Source organism: Cricetulus griseus, chromosome 3, assembly GCF_003668045.3.
Source record: "Cricetulus griseus strain 17A/GY chromosome 3, alternate assembly CriGri-PICRH-1.0, whole genome shotgun sequence".
Classification (NCBI taxonomy): Eukaryota; Metazoa; Chordata; class Mammalia; order Rodentia; family Cricetidae; genus Cricetulus; species Cricetulus griseus.
The window spans coordinates 159,792,978-159,815,839 of record NC_048596.1 but is presented as its reverse complement, the minus strand read 5'-3'; the positions used below and the strand labels follow the sequence as shown (position 1 = coordinate 159,815,839).

The window sequence follows — 22,862 nt, the reverse complement described above, 5'->3', positions numbered from 1 at the left end:
TCTGCCTGTGCTCTTCCAGGGATGTGCTGAAACCCCACCCTCCTTATCCACATCTGTATGTGTGGCTGGTGTAGGTATAGGTGTGGTGTGCATATGTGTGCTCTCTGTCCACTAACCACCCTCCGTCTTCCATGCACCATCATTAACGAGCCATCTCACCAGCTGTCACCATGAGGGACATCATGCTCAGTGCCCATGCTTTGGAGCAGCCAGCTGACATCCCACAGCAGCTGCTAGGTCATGATGCCAATCTCACTGCCAAGAGGCCATCTGGCACCACCACCCCTCCCCGCAGGGCAGGTCTTCAGCCCTGCGTAGCTGGCAGAGTGTACCTTGATCAAGCTGCTCCTGCACCCTCAAAGCCACACTCCCAACAAATAAACAAGAGGCCTTCCAGCCACACCCTCAAAACAGCCCTGTCCCAGAGGAAGGAAGGTTCAGGCTCATGATGCACACACGTGGGTTTGAATCTCAGTCTGCCACTTTCTGGCTGTGCACTTGGAGAAGTCACTCTCTCTGTCTGGGCTTCAGCTTCCTCATCTGGAAAATGGGCACAGTGGTGCCATCCTCCTGCAGGTAACTGCAGTGACACAAAACTCAGTAGCACATTAGGGGAAGTCGGGGGTGGAGGTGGGGGTGGAGCTCAGTGACAGTGCCAGCCTGGTGTTCAGGAACTCTGGGTTCAAACAAAAGATGAGGTAGATGCCAGTGCCATCGGAAGCATCACTAAAACCCATGGGGAAGGGCCTGTAGACTTAGAGGTAGGTCTGAGAGCCCTGGACCTCAGGAGGAGGCTCAGTAGAGATATTTGTAGACATTAGGCCAATCATTGTTGAGAAAATGGCTAGGCATAATGTGATGCCTAGAATCTCAGCTCCTCCGGAAGGTGTGGCTCAGAGGGAGAGCCCCTGCCTAGAATCCCCCAGGGAGGGTCTGGAGGCAGCTCAGCAGCAGAATGCTGTCCTAGCATGAGTGAGGCCCTCTCTTCCAGACAACTTCACCCACCAGAGTGACATGCACATCTACATCCCAGCTGTTTAGAAATTTGAGGCAGGAAAATTAGTTGTTCAGGCATGAGTCAGTATAAGCCGAGGTGGAGGGTACTGATACTGAAGCATCATAAAGACAAGCCCATTTTCCAGATGAAGCCTGTTGGCAGTCAAGGCAGCATTCAAATTTCCATTTTCTTCCCATGAGCCTCAGCTACAGCAGAGGTTCGGTACCAGGACCGCTGCAGGAAGCAATCCTGCTCTTGGCAGTGACTGAGTGGCAAGTTCACCCAGGGTAATAGACAACCCTGGAGCTGCCTCACTCCTTGGAAATTTGCCTTTTTGAGCTACTGTCAGGGCCATGCCCTGCCCAGTGCAGAGACTGAAGGAGGGGCTGCTCCTCTGGTCCCTGGGTTCCCAGTGCCCATGTGTGTCTGTGCGTGTCCTGTGTTCTCTCTGAGGCCACTCACGATTTGTCTCTCCTTCCGACGCCACCTCACCAGGAGCAGTACACGGTAAAGTGCTTCTCTCTCTCTCTCTCTCTCTCTCTCTCTCTCTCTCTCTCTCTCTCTCTCTCTCTCTTTCCCTCTCTCCCCTCTGTCCTCTCTCTCTCTTCTCTCTCTCTCTCTCTCTCTCTCTCTCTCATTCTGTCTTGTCTCCCATGCCCCGTTCCCAGCCATGTTGGTTCTGGCCTTCTTTTTCTGTGGCCTTTGTTCTTGCTGGTGTCCTGTTGCTTACCATGACCAGAGCCTGCTCCCAAGGGGTGGCCGAGTCACAGGGCTCACAGTGTCACCTGCCACTGTGACCCACTAGCTCTTACCTAGAACAGAAAGAGCAAGAAGTGTTCTTCCTCACATGTGATGTAGCAGGGCCAAGGAGCTGGGGAGAGTAGCCACCAGACCAGCTGCAGTGTAGAAAATGGGCTTTCTGGGGAGGAGGTGGCCATTACACTGAGAAGCATCTGCCTGACACTTCTTTCTAGCCCACTGTGGTAGCACATACCTAGCACTCAGGGACAGAGGCAAGAGAATCTTGAGTTTTAAGTTAGCCTGGTTTACATACTGTGTCCATGCCTTAAAAACAATAAGATATATACATATGCATATGTATATATGTATATATATATGTGTGTGTCATTGTTCTTCTTTAATACATAACAAGCAGTTAAAAATAAGAAACACCGATCAGTGGACAAAAGTATATAAGTGGAAATATCAGGGCTGTGTGGTGGTGGCATATGCCTTTAATCCCAACACTCAGGAGGCAGAGGCAGGTAGATCTCTGAGTTGGAGGCCAGCCTGGTGTTGTACATAGTTCCAGACCAGCCATAGCTACATAGACAGATCCTTTCGAAACAAAAAAGACACCTTAGTTGATAAACTGTTTGTCATGCAAACATGAGGACCCAAGTTGAGTCTCTAGACCCCATGTAAAAAACCTGGCATGGTGGCATACACATATAAACTAAGCACTGGGGATGGACAGAGGCAGATCCCTGGGGCTTGCTGGCCATCCTGCCTCAAAATATGAGGTGGGTGACACCTGAAGAATGTCACCTGAGGTTGACTTGTCTCCACACACCTTCACACATCCATAGGTTCCTGCTCACATCTACACAGACATACATGCACACATACCAAGAGGAGAAAAAAATCGGCTGAGAGGGCTGGAAGCACAGCAGCTTACACACGCACATGCACACAGCCATAACCAGCTTTCCTCACCATGCCAGGAAATGGTGCTGTCCACCAGAAACCCTGGTGCTAGGCACCTCTGCCCGTGACTTGGGCAGTAACTGATAAGAACATGTTTGTCACTGGGACTGCAGGCTTGGTCCATTCCAGTGTCCTGAGACCTCATACCATTCGTGAGTTGGCAGCTGGGACAACAGCCAAGGTTAAAGAGAAAACGCAGAATGCATCACAAGTTGGGCCTCTGAGGGGGGCACAGCCCTTGTCTAAGTCAGATCTCTCCAGAAATAACACCAGACGCTGGCAGAGCCCAGAGTGGTTGAGGGAGGCATCAGGAAAGGGAGGTGAGCGTGTCTGGGGATGGTGTGCAAAGGGAGGTGAGGCACACCAGTCATCCCAACACTCAGGAGCACGGCGTCAGATGATCTCAAGGCAGCATGGGCCACATGGTGAAACCTTGTCTCAAGGAAATTTGAGGAAGGAAGAAAGGAAGAAAGAAAGAAAGAAAGCTGGCATGATATCTAAACTAGTAAAGGCACTTGCCACCAAGCCTGGCAACCTAATCCCAGTTCCTGGGATCTTTATGGTGAAAGGAGAGAACCAAATCCCAAATGTTCTCACATGCTGTGACATGTATGCCCACAAAATAAACAAATGGAATTTAAAAGGTTTTTTGGCTAGCCAGGTGGTGGTGGTGGTGCATACCTTTAATCCCAGCACTCAAGAAGCAAAGGCAGGTGGATCTCTGTGTTTGAGGCCAGCCTGGTCTACAGAGTTAGTTCCGGGACAGCCAGGGCTACACAGAGAAACCCCTTCTCTAAAAACAAAAGTTTTTGGCAGGACATGATGGTATGCACCTTTTAACCCAGCATTCAGAAGGGGAAACAAAAAAAAGCCAACCTGGCCTACATTGTCTGTTCCAGGGCTACACAGTAAGACCCTGTCTCCAAAAAAAATTTTATTAGAAAGCCAGGGACTGTGGCCAGAGGTTAGGCTGTGCAGCAGTGAGTTGGGCTAGACTGCAAAGGGCCTTGGTATGCCAAATCAAAAAGTCTGCCTTGCTCTTTAAGAACTCAGATTTGGGGAGGATCCTCAGTAGAATGAAATGGTGATCGGTATGTGTAAAAAGACAGAAAATAGAAAGATGGTCCGGGTGTTGGTGGCACACACCTTTAATCCCGGGAAGCAGAGGCAGGCAGATCTCTGTGAGATTGAGACCAGCCTGGTCTACAAGAGCGAGTGCCAGGATAGGCTCCAAAGCTACACAGAGAAATCCTGTGTCAAAAACAAAAAAAAAAAAAAAAAAGAAAGAAAGAAAGAAAAGAAAAGAAAAAGAAAGAAAAGAGATGTGTGAGGTGATAAGGTCTGACTAAAAAGCCACCCCCTCCTGCCCCCAGTGAACAGTGAACACTTGGAGCAGCACCCTCTGGGGCTTGGGTGTGAAGACATCAGACAAATGTGACTCTAGGATTTGTGTTTGGGCCCTGGGTAAGGCGGGGGACCACATAGGCCCCTCCCCAGCCTGACTTCCACTCCATCTCCTCCCTCCCCAACCCTGACATTCCCCCGGCAGTGGCAATAGCAAAGGAAAAGACATCAACACCATTAAGTCTCTACGAGTTCTTCGGGTGCTACGACCTCTAAAGACCATCAAGCGACTGCCGAAGCTAAAGGTGAGACTGGGGTTGGAGGAGAGATCCCTGGGGCTGGGGCTGGAAGAGAGAAAAGTCCCTGGGGCTGCGGCTGGGGCTGGAAGAGAAAGAGGTCCCTAGGGCTGGGGTTGGAGGGAAGGTCACACATTGCTCCAGAACACCACACTGAGAAACAGACCATGGTGTACACTTGGGATCCCAACACTTGTGGCTAAGGGAAAACAATTCCAACTTAAAGGTAAGCCTGGATCCACAGGGGACCCCTGTCTCAAACACATTGAGGGAGCCAGGCAGGGGTGGCGCACACCTTTAATCCCAGCTCTTGGGAGGCAGAGGCAGGTGGATCTTTGTGAGTTCAAAGCCAACCTAGTCTACAGAGTGAGTTCTAGGACAGCCAGGGTTACACAGAGAAACCCACGTTGAAGGAGATGCTAGTTACTTCATAGCTTTGTATATGGGGGTACTTACTAGACTTGTCCAGCAGATGGCAGCAAAGGGGTTGGCTGGCAGAATCTGCCCTAAGTCAGCTCAACTCCTTTTGGTGGGTCAGCGGCAGAGACAGGGTAGACCCCGGTTGAGGAGGCACTAGTTCCAGGCCAGCAGAGCTATCTACAAATGTGGGACATGGGGATGTATCTCAGTTGGCAGAGTGCCTAGTGTACAAGAAGCACTGGGTTCCATAGCCAGTGATTTGAATTGTGGTGGAGGCAGAGGATCAGAAAATCAAGGTCATCCTTTTAAGGCCCACCTGGGCTACATGAGACCCTGTCCAGAAAATGGCTGTGAAGTGCCTGGAACAAGACACCTACTGTGTGCACAGCCACCATACTGATGTTAGGGACAAGGATAGGAAAAGTCCATCTTCCTCCAATATTTTCAACCCAGCTGTTAGAGCCTACAGGTGCCTCAGGTATAGAGGGAGCAGCCGTGCTTCCAACCTCACGCCTCTTCTTCTGACGCAGGCTGTGTTTGACTGTGTGGTGAATTCCCTCAAGAACGTCTTCAACATCCTCATTGTGTACATGCTCTTCATGTTCATCTTTGCTGTGGTGGCTGTGCAGCTCTTCAAGGGCAAGTTCTTTCACTGCACAGATGAGTCCAAGGAATTCGAGAGAGACTGTCGGTGGGTGGGCCATGACTTCTGGGACACCATGGCAGACAGGGGAGGGTGAGGTATGAGGTCGGTGGTCCAGACACTGAGGCAGAGAAATGACTCTGAATCAGCTTGGGTCTGGAGTGGGATTTGTAAAGCTGGGTGTAGCAGTACACACCTAGGACCTCGGCACTCAGAGGCTGAGGCAGGGTGATTGCCCTGAACTTTGAGACCAACCTGGCTTACAGAGTGAGCTCTAGTCTCAAAAAATATTGTGCATGCTTGGTGTGTACAAAGCAAGGTGCAGGCCCACTCCCTGGCATGAAAAGTTAGTAACAAGGAAGAAGTAAAAGACCTTTGTGACTCGTGAGGCACAGACCTGTCACCCCAGCCCTCAGCAAGCTACGATGGGAGGGTGGAGAGGTCCAGACCAGCCTGAGCTACACAGAGAGACCCTGTCTCATAAAAGCAAATGGGAAACAGTTTGAGAGTTTGGGTCCACAAACAAGGTTAAGCCATTCTCCTAATTTCCCAGGGACTTGATTAGGTGGGGCTCTTAACACGAAGCCATAGTCCCTCCTTGGGTCCTGTCTGAGCAACTCTGTTCAGATGCTTTCCGGGTGCAGTGGCACAGGCCTGTCATCCCACTGCTTGGGACACTCAGGCAGTGAGAGCCAAAATTCCCCACCAGCCTGGGCTATATTATGAAACCCTGTCATACAAAGAGGATCCTAGACCCTTGGGTGGTATTTGAAACTCACTCCTTCCTGCTCTGAAAGGAGTAGCTGTTGCCTTTTGCAGTGTAAGTGCCCTCAAGTAGAGTGTCCCTGTGTTTGCCTCCCCGTTCTGTCTGTGTCCCCATACCCACACTCAAGCCAGGGTCTCGGCTCCCACAGGGACAGCGCTGTGCGCCTCCAGGCAACACAAATGGCCTTAGGGAGGTGGTGGCGCCCTGCTGACTAACCAGCTCTCTGTGACAGAGGCAAGTACCTCCTGTACGAGAAGAACGAAGTGAAGGCCCGGGACCGGGAGTGGAAGAAGTATGAGTTCCACTACGACAACGTGCTCTGGGCCCTGCTTACTCTCTTCACAGTGTCCACGGGCGAGGGCTGGCCGCAGTGAGTGGCCCACACTGAAGGGCAAGGGCTGGGACCCCAGGAGCGGGGAGCAGGGGGCGGGGGACAGTAACAGGTGCCAGAGTCTGGCCTAGCTGTTGGGAAGCCCAGGTTACTGCTCCAGCAGCACAGATACAAACACAAACTTAGAAACAACAGCCTTACTGTCATGGGGGCCATGACTTTAACCCTAACATCCCTACTGACAGAAACAGGGGGTTCTTTGTGAGCTTGATGCCACAATTGAGCTCTAGCTGGGGCTGCACAGTGAGACCCAGCAGCCACATGAGATTTGGTGCCCTCTTCTGGTGTGCATGCATACATGCAGGCAGAACACTGTATACATAATAAATAAATCTTTAAAAAATAATTTTAAAAATAAAAGCCAGGCGTTGGTGGCGCACGCCTTTAATCCCAGCACTCGGGAGGCAGAGGCAGGCGGATCTCTGTGAGTTCGAGGCCAGCCTGGTCTCCAGAGCGAGTGTCAGGATAGACTCCAAAGCTACACAGAGAAACCCTGTCTCGAAAAACCAAAATAAAATAAAATAAAAATAAAAATTAAGAAGAAAGAAAGAGCCTTGGTGCTGAGGGGATGAGTCAGTTGGTAAAATGCCTGAGTTTGAATTCCATCACCCACAGAACAGCCAGGCATGGAGACATACACCTCAAACCCCAACACTAATCCTAGGAGCTCAGTGGCTATCCAGCCTAGCTAAACCAGCAAGCTCCAGGTTCAATGAGAGACCCTGTGTCCAGGAATAAGGCAGGGTCAGCAAGGTAGCTCAGCAGGCAAAGGAGCTGGTGGAAGGAAGGAACCAACTCCCAAAAGTTATCTTCTGACCTCCATATGGCACACACAAACAAATACATTTAAATGTGGGGCCCAGTGGGCAAGAGTGCTTGCAATTCTTTTGGGGTTTTTTCGAGGTAGGGTTTCTCTGTATTACTTTGGAGGCTGTCCTGGAACTCCCTCTGTAGACCAGGCGTGCTTGCAGTTCTTATAGAAGACCTGAGCAGTTCCCAGCACCCAAGTCTGGTGGCTCATGCCACCTGCTCCAGGGGATTCAGCATGTCCTCTGGCCTCTGTGGATGCCTGCACTCATCTGCCTCATATGTGCACTCACACACAATTAAAGATAAATTGAAACCAGGCAGTGGTGGTGCACAACACTCAGGAGGCAGAGGCAGGTGGATCTCTGTGAGTTTGAGGCCAGCCTGGTCTCCAGAGTGAGTGCCAGGACAGCCTCGAAAGCCACAGAGAAACCCTGTCTCAAAAAGCCAAAAGGAAAGTCATAGTCACACAGAAATGATTTGTCCAAACAAGGTACCCATGTTCACCACAGTGAGCATACACATTTACCACATAGGCACTTCTTAGACACCAATCTCTTTCATTGATTAGAGATTATTTACAGAGCAAAAAACAGTCAATGAGCACTGCATTCACCAGACACAACGTGGGGGGGGGGGTGATTAGAACATGCGTTCGAGTGCTGGGAATAGAACCAAGGGCCTCACACATTCAAGGCACCAAGCCCCACCAAGAGAATTTTTGCACAGTGCACACCCTGTAATCTCTTTGACCACACTCCTACACTCATTGCTCCTGAACCTCCTTCACACCCACCACCACCTGTGTGTAAATGCCCCACCTACTGACTGGCGTCTGCTTCCAAGATGCCCTACCTACTCTGTCACCACAAACCTGGCTCTAGATGAGTGGTTTTTAGAAGAGTCTCCAGGAATGTCCAGCATCATCTGGCACATAATCAAACCCGTGCTTCTCAGAAGGCATTGACTGGGTTTATTTCTTTTCCATTCCTCTTGTTCTCTCCACTCCTGTGCCTCTGCCCTCCCCATCCCCTCTCCTGTCTCCTTCCCACACTTCACAGGGTCCTCAAGCACTCTGTGGATGCCACTTTTGAGAACCAGGGCCCCAGCCCCGGGTACCGCATGGAGATGTCCATCTTCTACGTGGTGTACTTTGTAGTGTTTCCCTTCTTCTTCGTCAACATCTTTGTGGCCTTGATCATTATCACCTTTCAGGAGCAGGGGGACAAGATGATGGAGGAGTACAGCCTGGAAAAAAATGAGGTACACAGACCTTCTCTCTCTCTCTCTCTCTCTCTCTCTCTCTCTCTCTCTCTCTCTCTCTCTCTCTCTCTCTCTCTCTCTCACACACACACACACACACACACACACACACACACACACACGCTCTCTTTCTCGCTCACTCGCTTGCTCACTCTCAGGTGCACACACATACAGAGCAAGAAAACTGAATGAAAAAAAAAAGAAATTAAAAAAGTTAGGATGTCAGCTGGGCAGTGGTACTGGCACACACCTTGAATCCCAGCATTCTAGAGATAGAGGCAGGCAGATCTCTGTGAGTTTGAGGCCAGCCTGGTCTGCAGGGTAAGTTCCAGGACAGCCTCCATAACTACTGGGAAACCCTGTCTAGAAAGAAAAAGAAAAAAGGAAGGATGTGACTATTCCTAGATATGGTGAAGGAGGTGGTTTGTTGTAGATTAAAAGAGAGAGCATAGCTTGAAGCAGGGACATCAGGGAGAGTTCAGAGTGAACATGACCCTGACCCAGACCATGTGAGGAGAGGGGGAAGAGAAAGAGGAGATGAGGACCTCTCCAAGAGGGGCCAAAAGGGGTGGCCTGGGTCAAGAGACTGGCCAAGAGGGTGTAGGGTAGACCAAAAATGCCAGGTAACCAAAATGGCTGGATTGTATAGGGAAGGACAGTTCAGCCCCTGGGCTGGGGAGTTTAGGGTAGGAATTGGGGTATGCCAGCCATACCCTGTAACAGGTAGGGACTGAGGGATTCTGGGAAAACCTGGCAGCCAGGTTTGCTCTGATATGTTAAATAGGCACCCCAGTTAGCCATTTGTCCCGAGTTTGAGACCTAACATCCCAGGGTTTTTGTTGCTAATCAGTGATTGGGGGGAGGACATACAATCTTTTCTATGACTGCTTCCTGATGACATTGGGAACCCAAGACAGATGGAATGCTGGCCAAGGCCTGAAAGAGCAGGGTGTTTCACTGGTTATTCAGGCTCTGCAGGACCATCTGGGGCTAGAAAAGTATAGGCCTTATTGGTCCAGTCTGTGAGGCTGGACCACCTAGGGTGTCTTAGTTAGGGCTTCTGTTGCTGTGAGGAGATACCATGACCACAGCAACTCTTATAAATTGGGGTGACTCACTTACAGTTCAGAGGTTCAGTTCATTATCATCATGGCAGGAAACATGGTGGCATGCAGGCAGACATGGTGCTGACTACATCTTGATCAAAAGGCAACAGGAGGTGGCCTGTGACACTGGGAGTAGTTTGAGAATAGGAGAACTCAAATCCCACCACCATAGTGACAGACTTCCTCCAACAAGGCCACACCTACTGTAACAAGGCCACACCTCCTAATAGTGCCACTCCGTTGGGGACCATCCATCTTCTTTCAAACCACCACTTGGAACTAGCTGCTGGATCCAGAGGCTCAGGATGGTTGGAATTCCATCAGAAGCATGTTGGGCTGGCTGGTTAGTTTGGAGTGGTTTGCAGTAGTTGTTTGGAAATCTGATGGGGAAAGTTTTTTATCCAGCATGTACATTTGAGACCTCAAGGTAGTTGCAGGACCAGGGAAGTCCCAAGACCAGGGAAAGGAGGAGAGATCTTAACTCAGGAATAGGCAGGTAGGGAAATTTAGCAGTAATTATAGGTACTCCATTTGACCTGTGAGAGGCAGATTCAATTCAGTTCTCTAAAGCTTAAAAGAATTGTCTCAGTTTATAAAGAGTTTTTAGATATGTTAGCATTACCATTGTTTGTTTTTTTGTTCTGTTGTTGTTTTCTTGGGGGGTTGTTTGGTTGTTTGGTTGGTTGGTTTTTTTAGACAGTGTCTCTATGTAGTTCTGGCTGTCCTAGAACTCTATAGATCAGACTGGCCTGAACCCATAAAGGTCCCCTTGCCTCTGCCTCCTGAGCGCTGGAATTAAAGGTGTGCGCCACCACCACCCGGCTGCATGCATCCGCTTTGAAATTGCTGCTGTTAAAGCTACAGTTAGTAAATATCAATAGAGATCTGAGAAGGATAAATTATAGCTGGAAATATAATCCGAATGGCATATGTATTGATTAAAATGACAGAGACTTACCCACTACCTAGAGGGTTGCCCTAGGCTTCTATGAGCTCAGTGCTTTGTTGGAGGCAGCTACATATAGGACAGCATTTAGTCTTCAGATGCCACACAGAGCAGCCTTGGCCTTCTGCTGCCAGACCCCTGTCTGACAGATTTTCTGTGGAGAAGGAACTTGGGAGAACTGACCTTACTATGATGAGGCAGAGCAGGACAGTCAACTCTATAGTGTCCATAGTTTGGGTAGAGGCTTGGTTTTGCCCATTGGTTACTGTCACAATTCAGGTGGAATCATTGTTCCCCATCTGTCTTCTCTGTAGACCATAGGGTTCCCTGTAGAAGCTGGCATGTCTATTATTGGGAAGCTATTTTATTTATTTATTTATTTATTTAATTTATTTGCTTTTTTTCATTTCTTTTTAACACAAACTTGGATCTTTGGGTGTGTCCTGCCAACAGAAAACAACAATAACAACAAAAGATAAAACCCAAAAAAGTAAAAAAGAAAAAGGAAAAGAAAAAAAAAGCTCCCAAGAGGTTCTCCCCTCCACCACCATGCGAATTTGCACACCACGGAACCACAGCAGGTTTACAGAATGTAATATACAATCCACAATTTACAATAAAACAGTATATACAGTTAATAGGATATTGTTCATTTTTGTCAAACGACCTGTAGATAAATTTCTCAGTGCACACTTGCAGGGATTTTCAACACCTTGAAGCCCCGCTCACAACCTCTTGCACACACGCACTCTCTCTGTTTCTCTTCTTGTCTTTTTCTAAAACTGTGTTTTGTTTTTATGTTTTGTACATTTAAAAAAGTATTTATAATTGCTGGTTTTATGCAGAAAGGGTTCAGCTTCTTTGTGGAGGAGATGGGCAGGGAGGGGTAGGAGGTAGGATATGGGACCCCAGGGGGTACAAAGGGCAGGTGGGAGGCAGATGGACAGGTGCTCCTGCCAGAGGACGATGTGGACACTAGGAGGGGTCTTGGCATTGGTTTTCTGAAAGCCAGGAACAAAACCTCGTGGTCCAGTCAGCTCTTCAGTTGTACTACAGGGAGATGACAGTGAATGTGTGGGAATCTATTTTATTAAACATTTTAAATGCCATATTCAGCAGCTCTCTGAAAAATTTAAGGACCATCTATTTATTAAGAATACCTGATTTAGTTACTTGTTCTAGGCTAAACTTTGAAAACACATTAACTTGAATGTTTTAATTATTTTTTAATTTTATTTATTTATTATGTATACGACATTCTGCTTCCATGTATATCTGCACACCAGAAGAGGGCACAAGATCTCATTGTAGATGGTTGTGAGCCACCATGTGGTTGCTGGGAATTGAACTCAGGACCTCTGGAAGAGCAGCCACTGCTCATAATCTCTGAGCCATCTCTCCAGCCCCCGAATGTTTTAATTATTTATAATGGTTTAAGTTGGTAGCTTTTATGAAATTAGGAATTTACAGCTTTATCCCTATTAAGTTTGAGCCTTAAAAATTTGAGTTGAATATTTAATGAATTACTTTTAGTATCAAAATAAAGCTTTAAGCCATACATACAGTCCATAGGGAGACTGGAAACTCTTCTGATCCTTTTATAGGGCACCATTATGGAATATCAGTTTTTTGTGTGACTCAGTTTATCCAGATAGCTAAAGTGTAATAAAAACTTAACAAAGTGAGCAGAGACCATGAAGCTAGATGGCCATTACTGTGACCCTGAGTAGACCTTAGGAATTTATAGACCTTATTATCTAATATACCTTATTTATCAAACACACTTTTGTTATCTTAGTTTTCTAGAAGCCTGGAGTTGAAGTTAGCAAAGACATAAGTAGTTAGCTGTAAGTCTCTAAGTCAGCTTTGTTCATCCAAGTAGACCTGTATAACCTTAAAATTTTACCATCATAATCCATACCAATCCAAAATATTTTGGAGACCCCTGTTGTTGTTTCATTAGTCCAAAAGGGGAAACAGAGGGCTCAGTAGGACTAAAAAGAAGTATAGGTGTTGCCTTAATTGGTTTATTTTATATGGTCATCATAAGATGGTGGTTAAGTCCCATGGCATATACCTTTTAACCCTAGTAAAGATGGCTGCCAGCCACGGAGCTGTTATTTAAAATATCAATTTTTGTAGATCATTTTTTAGATATGAGTTGAAGTCAAGTTACATGAACAGTAAGTAGATGTATTTTTCTAAATAAGGGTTGAGTCACATATAGCAAATTAAGACTCAACCTTTTGTTACAAGGTGTTTTTTTTGTTTTTGTTTTTGTTTTTTGGTTTTTCGAGACAGGGTTTCTCTGTGGCTTTGGAGGCTGTCCTGGAACTAGCTCTTGTAGACCAGGCTGGTCTCGAACTCACAGAGATCTGCCTGCCTCTGCCTCCCGAGTGCTGGGATTAAAGGCGTGCGCCACCACTGCCCGGCTTGTTACAAGTTTTAAGCTGACTTCTTTGTTGCAGATTTTATAATATTTTTTAACCGTACCCAATGAACTTACAAATCCTGACATACAATTTACGGTGTAGTCTTAAGAGACTTTGAGAGCAGAGTGCAGACAAATCATAGAGATAAAAGATTTTAAGAGTGGGAAGTGTGGAGCAGAGCTAGTTTAGATAAGAGAGATTTGGGGATCATTTGTTTATGCAGTGGCAGTTGTTAACGATTTGTGAGGATTTGGAAATCAAGTGTGCCAATGTTTGGCCGTGGATCTGTAACAAAAGCTGTTGCAATAAGATCTGAGTCTTGGAGGAAGAGAGGGTTCAAAGGACAAGACTGCTGGAGGGATTTCTATTAGCACCAAGAGAAAGTGCATCCTTAGGTGAGGGGCACTGGCTTAGTGAAGCTGAAGGAGGAGTTCTGGGCAAGTGAAGAGAGACCTGGAAGGGCCTCTGAGAGACAGAGCAGGCCACTTTAAGAGGGGGCTGAGAGCAAAAACTGTGGACAGGACCGTAAGTGGGAGCTGAGATATGAGAGAACAGAGTCACACAGGCCAGACAGGCTTAAGGAAGTTGCAGGAAGGAGCTGAGAGGGAGCAGGGTTACAAAGCATCATATATGCCTAAAAAAAAAAAAAAAAAAAAAAACAGAGAAGTGGTAGGAGCAAGGCAAAAGATCACAGGAGATAGGCAGGATGGCAGGTAGAGAGATCACATAGTGGGACAGCAGGCAGAGAAATCACATAGTGGGACAGCAGGCAGAGAAATCACATAGTGGGACAGCAGGTAGAGAGATCACATAGGGGGACAGCAGGCAGAGAAATCACATAGTGGGACAGCAGGTGGGACTGCAGCTCCTAGGAGAAAGAAACAAAAAACAAACAAACAAACAAACAAAAACTTGCGTAGGCTGAGGAAGGTACAAAGAGATAGAGTAAGCAGAGTGGGAAGAAGCAAGGAAAAGGGCCTCAGACTGCCTCAGGCAGACCTGCAGCTCCCAGAGGAGGTGAGGGAGAGCTAGCTGAACTGAAGTGGATAAAATCTTGTGACAAGAATTTCCATCCAGGGCGTCCCCAAGCAGAGTGGGAAACTTGTCAGAGAGAAAAGTGTTCCAAATCCCAGAGGAAAGGTGTCCCTTCCCATGTGACTGGGGCCTAAGTAGGGCGAGAGGAGCTTCCTGGCACCCTGGTGTGGCTTTTGTAGTAATAGTAGACAAAGCAGGCAGCTTGGGGTGACACTTACCCAGTCAAGAGAGATGGGCGAGCAGGGGAAAAGGGAGACAGTAAGTGTCTTTGGTAGAGAGATCCAGACAGATGTAGCCGGTGGAGCTGCGATGTGAAGCCAGTGTCCAGGTGGCTGGGTTCCATGGGAGATGGAGAAGGCCCTAGGAGTCAGAGATACATTCATGGCATAGACAAGGACAGGCGTGGTTAGAGCATGTGGGTGTTGCGGGGAGAAGTAGTGAGACAGCGGACTCTAGAATTTGGGGTCAAATTTGATGGATGACAGGAGTCAGTGGAAACAGACCTTAGGAGAGACAGATCAGCAGCTTGGTTCAGAGCAGCCCAGTTCCTTGGAAGGGAGCTCATGCCAGTCCCGGCTATGGGTACCGTATGAATGAAAAAAAATGAAATTAAAAAGGAAGGACATGCCGGGCGTTGGTGGTGCATGCCTTTAATCCCAGCACTCGGGAGGCAGAGGCAGGCGGATCTCTGAGTTTGAGGCCAGCCTGGTCTCCAGAGCGAGTGCCAGGACAGGCTCCAAAGCTACACAGAGAAACCCTGTCTCGAAAAAAAAAAGGAAGGAAGGAAGGAAGGACATGACTGCTCCTAGGTATGGTGGAGGGGAGGGTTATTATAGATAAAAGGGAGAGCATAGCCAGAGGCAGGGATATCTAGGAGAGTCCAGAGTGAACATGACCCTGAGCCAGGCCATGTGAAGAGAGGGGCGAGGAACCACCAACCAAGATGGGTAGCCTGAGCCAAGAGACTGGCCAAGAGAGTAAAGGATAGACCAAAAATCTAGGTAACTGAAATGGCTACATTGTATAGGGAAGAGCAGCTAGGAGGAAGGCAGCCCAGCCCCTGGGCTGGAGAAGTTTAAGATAGGGGCTGGGGTGTGCCATCCATATCCTTTAACAGGTAGGGACTGAGGGATGCAGGGAGAACCTGGTGTGAGGTCCACTTTGATATGTTAATGGGTACCTCAGTTAGCTATGTGTCCTGGGTTTGAAACCTAATACAACCAACTTGTGGGAAAAAATCTGGAACAGAACAGCAGCAAATGTTCCCAAGCATGGGACAGTCTGCAAGGTAGCTCTCCTTGGTTTCCAGGTTGGGGGTGGCGGGGACATACACACATCAGATATAGGGAGGATATATCAGTCTTCCTAGATGCAGTTGTGGTACAATGACAAGCAACCCCATGTATCCATGAAGGGTCTGATTTCTTGCTCATGCTGCAAGTCCTATTCTGTGGTCCTGCCCATGCCTTCTTTATCTGTGTTGGCCAAGCTCACACACAACCTTCTTCCAAGATACTTCAGAGCAAAGAGTAGTGTGCTGTGGTCTAGCCCACAATCTAGCCCTTGGTTCCTCCCAGAGTAACTATATGATTTTTCTCTTAGGATATATAAACAGATGTCTGTTCACCTCCAGATAGCACACCAAGGACAAATCAAAGAGACAGTCTAGCCACCCAGGTCTAGCTGTATGAACCTGCTAGCTTATTGGGGTTACTTACAGAAACATAGTTGACTTCAAGACAACTGTATCACCAAAAAGCCCACATCAGCATAGGTGATGCCTCATGAGAGCTGTATCCATTCTTGGAGCTCCCCGCACACTTTTCAGGCAGCTATATGGAAAAGGCTCTTCAACAGTTCTTTACTACATAACATTGTGGAGAAGCCTACTGAATATACCTTTGTGACCTTAGTCGTGTGAGCTTCCTGTGCTGCCTTAGTCCTGTCAGTTTCCCGAGCTTCCTGAGCCTTGTGAGCCTTCTTCCTTGCTTAAAGAGCCAGAGTTTTCATAGGAAAGAACTACAGATAACCACACACTTTCCTCTGGCTCTTACATTTTTTTTTTCTGCCTTCTCTTCACCAGTGTTCTCTGAGCCTTGGATCTGGTGATATAAATAGCTATGTTCCTCCACTTACAGCAGAGCATGGGAACACTTTGCCACAAAAAGCCACTTATTCTCTAAAACTTGACCAGTTTTAAGTCTCTGCAATAACCACCACTTATTACCCCCCCAAAAAAAAAGTGTCCCTCCACAACCCAAACTGACAGCAGCAGCATCTGTAGGCATGGACTACAAATGTTCAGAAGACAGTATGACTGACTTATCACTTCTGTTTATTGAAACAATGGCAGTGGACTATCCACTGGGACTTGTGACTTCACCAAATACATATATTTTGGTCCTGGCTTGCAGTACCACATGAGGTCCTTTCCTGCAAAGCAGGCCTTAAATCCATTCAGATAGCAGCTGGTTGCACACATAACAGTTGTACCGTTGTTGTACCAGTGAGCGCATCTTGCCTAGTACTGTAGTACATGGGGTCTATACCTGAACAGGATCGTTCATGGCAGTCTTCCCTCAGCAACCTATATCACTCTTTCAGGTACTACAAAAAGCAGCCAGCAATAGTGAGAGGAATTCCAGTCATCCCAGCTTCATTTCTGTCCTGAAACCACAACATGCAGTGTCTTCAACAAGGTCTAGCAATTTCTAGCATGCAACCAAGAGCAGTAACAGTGGTCTTTATGCTCTGTGGGGCCTCTGGGAACACTGTGGCCAACTACGCACAAGGAGGAAGCCCACCCTTGGCACTGAGGGCCTCCTGCAAGTTTATGACAGCTGGGAATGCCTTTTCCACCCACACAGGAGGCTTTTGTTCAGACCCTTTACCTGCTGCTTTCTGCTCTTCCAGATGCTTTCCCAGATCTGTAGGACATTCCCAGATTAGCATCAAATAATGGGACCCTGCTGTGAGAGGGGCCAGGGTCTCTGACCATTGCTGCTACAAGAAAGTGCCATTGTTTGTGAGATTCAGAAGGTAACACTAACAGGAAAGTAACAGTGTACACTGACACTCGGCTTCTCCTTCAGCCATACCCAAGCTGAGTGAACAGTCTCTACCCTCAAGTATACTTTCTTGCATGGGGGACAGCGTCTACAATGAGTACATGCTTAGTCTTTCCTACCCACACAGCACACTGCTCTAGCAGTCACACCTTCCTCCCTGTGGTGAACTGCTGCTCAGGGTGTGTCTCACAAGCACTGAATCTGGCTTCTTTACTTTTCCTTCAGAACTCTCAATACAGGCCTTCCCAAATTTGCCTTCAGGTGACCCCATCAGGCCCTTTTGTCTGCCTTTCTCTCATCTCAATTGCTTTGGTACTTCCTAAACCCAATTTTCATGCTACTGTGAGTCCTTAAGATATATACACCAGAGCCTCTCCTACCTCATAAAGATCAGTAAAACCCCCAAACCCCATGACGGCCTGAAGATCCTGGAAAGATCAACCTTTTTCTTAACTCTCCTGTGAACAGTCCTGTCTGACTCACTGAACTAGGCACTGAGCAGTGTCTTAACATACCCAGTCCCTCAGTAATGCCAGTCCCTCTGTATTGTTTTCTAGTACCTGATGTCCATGGAGACTTCAACTGGTAATAGCCAAACTCCTCATGGCTCTTTCAAGCCAGTCCCTCCTGGCTTCAGGCTACACAGCCTTTGTAGTTCTGTAGCACAGCTCCTCTGCCTCCACAGCACTGGACAACCCATCCTCCCCTGTGTCCACAGCCTCCCTTACACACAAGGAGAAACAAGGGAAAGAAAAAATAGTTTAGCTGGCCATGGTGGCAGACCTGTCTGCCCATTACTCAGAAGGTGGAGCAAGAGGACCACTGTTTTGAAGCCAGCACTGGCTACAGAGTGAGAACCCTTCCCAAAAGGGGAGACAGGTGCTAGGAATGGAGCTTAGGCGGTAGAGTCCCTACTTAGAGTCCTGGAAGCCCTGGGTAGCCTGTGCACCATAGAAGGTCATCTTATTACACAGGCAGCTTGGAACCATCTGGGCTACATGAAATCCTGGAGAGAGGGGGGGAGAGAGAGAGGTGTGGGGAGAGTGAAAATAAAGGACCTGTCAGACCCTAAGGGCAGGCACTGCCTAATGCCATTCACAGTTGCGCCTCAAGTCCAGCCTCTCTGAGCTGGCTTTCCTCATCCACAAACTGGTGCTGTGGATTATGGCTTGCCAGGGAGATTCCAGGAGGGAACCGGGCAGCAGTGTGTTGACTCCCCAGGTTGCCATAGGCAACAGACTGTCAGTTTTTGTGAGGAGCCCTCAAGGACTGCAGGGAGCCAGGCTGGATCCAGCAGAACAAGGGATCTTGGTAGCTGCATGAGGAGGTTGTAAGCAGCCGGCCTCCCTGCTGTTGGCCCTTCTCATGTGCTGGCGTCTCCCACAGAGGGCCTGCATCGACTTTGCCATCAGTGCCAAGCCGCTGACCAGGCACATGCCCCAGAACAAGCAGAGCTTCCAGTATCGAATGTGGCAGTTCGTGGTGTCCCCGCCCTTTGAGTACACCATCATGGCCATGATCGCTCTCAACACCATCGTGCTAATGATGAAGGTGAGCCCCCACCACCCTCACAGCATCCCAGCCAGACCACACTCTAACACCGCAAGCCTTCACTGCTGTTCCACCACACTGCCAGGCCAGCTCCTTCCTCCTCCCAGAAACCTTAAACCAAGTCTGGGGCTGGTCTCTGCAGTTGTCTGGTGTTACCCTTACCTGCACACGCCATGGTCCCACCAGTCTCTGATCTTTGGAAAGTCAGATGCCTGCTGCCTTAGAACTCAGTGGGGCCTCGTGGAGAGGAGTGGACATCCGCCTTGAATGTGTGCTGGGTGGAACATGGGACTAGGTTGGAGATGGGGGCTTCTGGAGTCTCAAGGCTACCAGGCCCTCACTGGGGCATTCTAGGCAGGGGCGCTGCCTCTGAGCCATACCCCCAGCCCTCACTGAGGGATCCTAAGCCATCACTATACCACTGAGCTCACACTCCAGGCCTTCCTCTCTCCATAAATGATTTGTGTTACTTGACTAGTAGAACACTGGAGGTTACAAAAACTCAGTAATGGTGCCAACCAGTAGGCTCAGCCAACACAGTAGCACATGTCTGTTGCCCCAGCTGTCAGAAGCTGACAGGAGGGTCACAAATACAAGACCAATCTGGACAACTCAGTAAAGCCTGGTCTCAAAAATACAAAGTGCTGGCAAGATGGCTCAGTAATAAAGGCACTTGCACCAAGCCTGGTGACCGGATTTCAATTCCCAGGACCCACTTGGTAGAAGGAGAGAACCAACTGCTGCAAGTTGTCCTCTGACAGCACATGTATGCATGTGTTCATACATACGTAATAACTAATATGTAATTAAAATTTTGAATGATATGTCTTTATTATATGTGTTCTGCCTGCATGTATGTCTGCGTGAGGGTGTCAGATCCCCTGGAACTTAATTACAGACAGTTGTGAGCTGTCATGTGAGTGCTGGGAATTGAACCCAGGTCCTTTGGAAGAGCATCTAGTGCTCTTAACCACTGATCCATCTCTCCAGCCCCTCTAAATTTTTAAAAACAAATAAAAATATCATAAAGATTGAGGAAGGATATGGCTGAGTGGTAGACTAGTTGCTTGGCATACATTAGGCTTTAGATTCTATTACTAGCACCAAGCAATAAATAAAAAATGAGAAGGGCTATAGAGAGGCCTCAGTGGTCCTAATTGCCCTTCCATACAAACCTGAGTTTGGTGCCCAGTACTTATGCAGGCTCACAGCTGCCTGTAACTCCAGCTCTAAAAGACCTGTAAGCTTTTTGGCCTCCACAGGCATTCACACAAATGATACACACACACATAAACATATATGCCTATAGACACAGGATATATAAACACAAAAGTAAATATAAAAGCCTTTTTAATTGATGAGAAAGCTTGGCTACATCATTGAGATGATTTACAGTAAATAAGTGCTCAGTGTATCAGCAGATACAAATTGCAACAAATGAAGGCTGATGCTGTGGTTCATGGCTCATGTGTGTGATCGCAGCTCTTGGGAGGCTGAGCTGAGATCATTACCATGATTCTGAGGCCAGAGTGAGACTCTGTCTCATGGCTCAGGGCTTTGCCATCTCTGGGCCTTCAGGTCAGTCCTGCAGCCTGGCTCCCAGCCAGGCCTCTGACTTCTCTGCCTCTCCTCCCCATCTAGTTCTACGGAGCCTCTGTGGCCTATGAAAATGCCCTCCGAGTGTTCAACATCGTCTTCACCTCCCTCTTCTCTCTCGAGTGTGTGCTGAAAGTCATGGCTTTCGGGATTTTGGTACGTAGGACCTGGGGTACTGGGAGCACATAGTGCTCGGGATGTGGGAGAAGGTGCGTGCTCTGGGTCCCAAGACCTGGTCCCCAGCAAAGGCCTATACCCCGCCTGCACAGCTTTGTGCTGACCTAGAAACAAATACCAGGGAGGCCCAATCTAGATTTACCAGGGGCTAGTGGTGCATGTATTCATCTGTCCTCCAGATGACCTGGGTCAGGGGTACTGGTGTCAGGAAACCACGACCACAGAGGACAAGTCTCTAGTAGTCACACTGGCCAGGCCTGGTGGATTACACCTGTCACCCCAGTACTTGCAAGGCTGAGGCAAGAGGCTCTGGAATTCAAGGCCAGACTGTAGTAGAGTAAAATATCAGAAGTAAGACAGAAAGGAAGGGAAGGAAATAGAAGAAAGGAGAGAAAACAGCTTAGAGCATAACCCAGCACCAGTCAGACCTCACAACACAGTTGTTTTACTTCATCTTGATTTTTAAATTAATTATATATATATATATATGTGTGTGTATATATATATAATATATATATATTATATATTATATATATATATTAGTGTTTTACTTACGTGTATGTTTGTATAACACATGTGTGCTTGGTGCCCTTGGAAGTCAGAAGAGGTCAGCAAATCCCCTGAGAGTAGAATTATAGACAGTTGTGTTTTGCCATGTGGATACTGGAATTGAACCCAGGTCCTCTAAAAGGGCAGCAAGCACTCCCAACCGCTGAGCTGTCTCTATCCCCTGATTTTTCATCCTGAGACAGAGTTTCACTAAGTTACCCAAGCTAAAAGCCAAGAGATGGCTCAATCAATAAAGTGCTTGCCTCACAAGCTTGAAAGCATGAGGAATTCAGGCAGTAGAACCCACTTTAAAAAAAAAAGCTGGGTATGGTACACCTGTAACCTCAGTATTGAAGGCTGAAGCAGGAGGATTACAAGTTCAAGACCAGACTTGTTCACATAGTAAGCTTCAGGCCAGCCATCATACTAGATAGCAAGACAACACGGAATAAAGGGAGGGAGGGAGGGAGCAACGGAGGGAGGGAGGGAGGAAGGAAGGAAGGAAGGAAGGAAGGAGGGAAGGAGGGAGGGAGGGAGAGAAGGAGGGAGGGAAGGAAGGAAGGAGGGAGGGAGGGAGGGAGGGAGGGAAGGAAGGAAGGAAGGAAGGAGGGAGGGAGGGAGAGAAGGAAAAGCATCTTTATAGGGCTTTCGGAGAGCCCACAGACAGACAGATACCCTCAAGTTTAGCTTGTGTTGATTCCTTCAGAGTGCTGGTGGTAGCCAGGCTTTGAGACACATGCTGAGAATCCCAGCTCTTGAAAGGCTGAAGCAGTAGGATCAGGAGTTTAAGGCTAGCCTAGACTATATGAGAGAGACCCTGCCCCCCACCAAAAAAGAAAAAAGTATCATGCACAGCTGGTATGATGGTGCTTGTTATGTTTTTGAAGAAAAAGAGGAAAAGACATATTAAGCAGTTTATTATTGGGACGGCAGAGTAAAGAGAGAAGAGAAACAGAGTTAATAGCTGACCGCCATGGCTGGTCACCATAGAGAGGCAGAGAGAGCGTGTAGGTGGGAGAAGAGAGAGCAGAAGCAGAGAGAGAGCGCGCGCATCAGGAAGTTGGACCTTATGAAGGGAAGACTGCACATGCACTGAGGTTCCACGCATGTCCAGAATCCTCAAGCGTGGCAGGTGACCTGGTGAAGACGCAGCACATTTTCCTGTGCGTGCCCTGACTGTTGTCAGGGGGCAGGGTCTGTCTCTTAAAGAGGTAGAGCCAAACAGCATTAAAGCCTGAACCTTTCATTCCCACCTCTACTTATTATTTAAAAAGGTGGGGTGTTAGACATGGCAGGTTAAGGAATAAGGGCATCGGATTCTCAAGACTGCTTCCTGCTGACGTAGGGGGTGTTGACCATCTTTGGGGGACCTGAGAAGGTTGGGGTGCTGCTAGTCCTGGGGTGGCTGGTTGTTTTCAGTCCAGGCTATACAGAACTCCCTGACTCCTCTTAGACCTGGCAAGATGTTGGCAGAGCAGAGGACAAGATTAAGTTTAGAAAAAAATTTTTTTCTTAGGTCCTGTCACTTGAGGGGATGATTATAAGATGAGGGAGTTGTTCCCCAAGGAGTCCCAACATGAGGGAAGGGAGTCCTGGGACCAGGGAAAGATTGAATAACTGGAGTGAATCTGACCTGTTTATTTGGATCCAATTCAGCTCCCTGGAACTTACAAGAATCCTTAGAGTTTGTGGAAACATAAGTATTAGACACATTAGCAGCATATTCTTGTTAGAAGCAACTTGGCTCAAAGCATTACCATTTTAAAAT

At 47.9% G+C, this 22,862-nt stretch overlaps 1 protein-coding gene across 2 annotated transcripts in view; it reads left to right on the top strand.

Moving 5' to 3' along the window:
- Positions 1 to 22,862, top strand: part of Cacna1a (calcium voltage-gated channel subunit alpha1 A) — a 233,803-nt gene that overhangs the window by 161,984 nt on the left and 48,957 nt on the right. For both annotated transcript variants that reach the window (XM_035442551.1, XM_035442550.1), the window contains exons 25-30: positions 4,254 to 4,353; positions 5,295 to 5,455; positions 6,406 to 6,543; positions 8,433 to 8,634; positions 18,608 to 18,772; positions 20,414 to 20,524. In XM_035442551.1, coding sequence (XP_035298442.1) covers positions 4,254 to 4,353; positions 5,295 to 5,455; positions 6,406 to 6,543; positions 8,433 to 8,634; positions 18,608 to 18,772; positions 20,414 to 20,524 — 877 coding nt within the window. The remainder of the gene's footprint in view (positions 1 to 4,253; positions 4,354 to 5,294; positions 5,456 to 6,405; positions 6,544 to 8,432; positions 8,635 to 18,607; positions 18,773 to 20,413; positions 20,525 to 22,862) is intronic.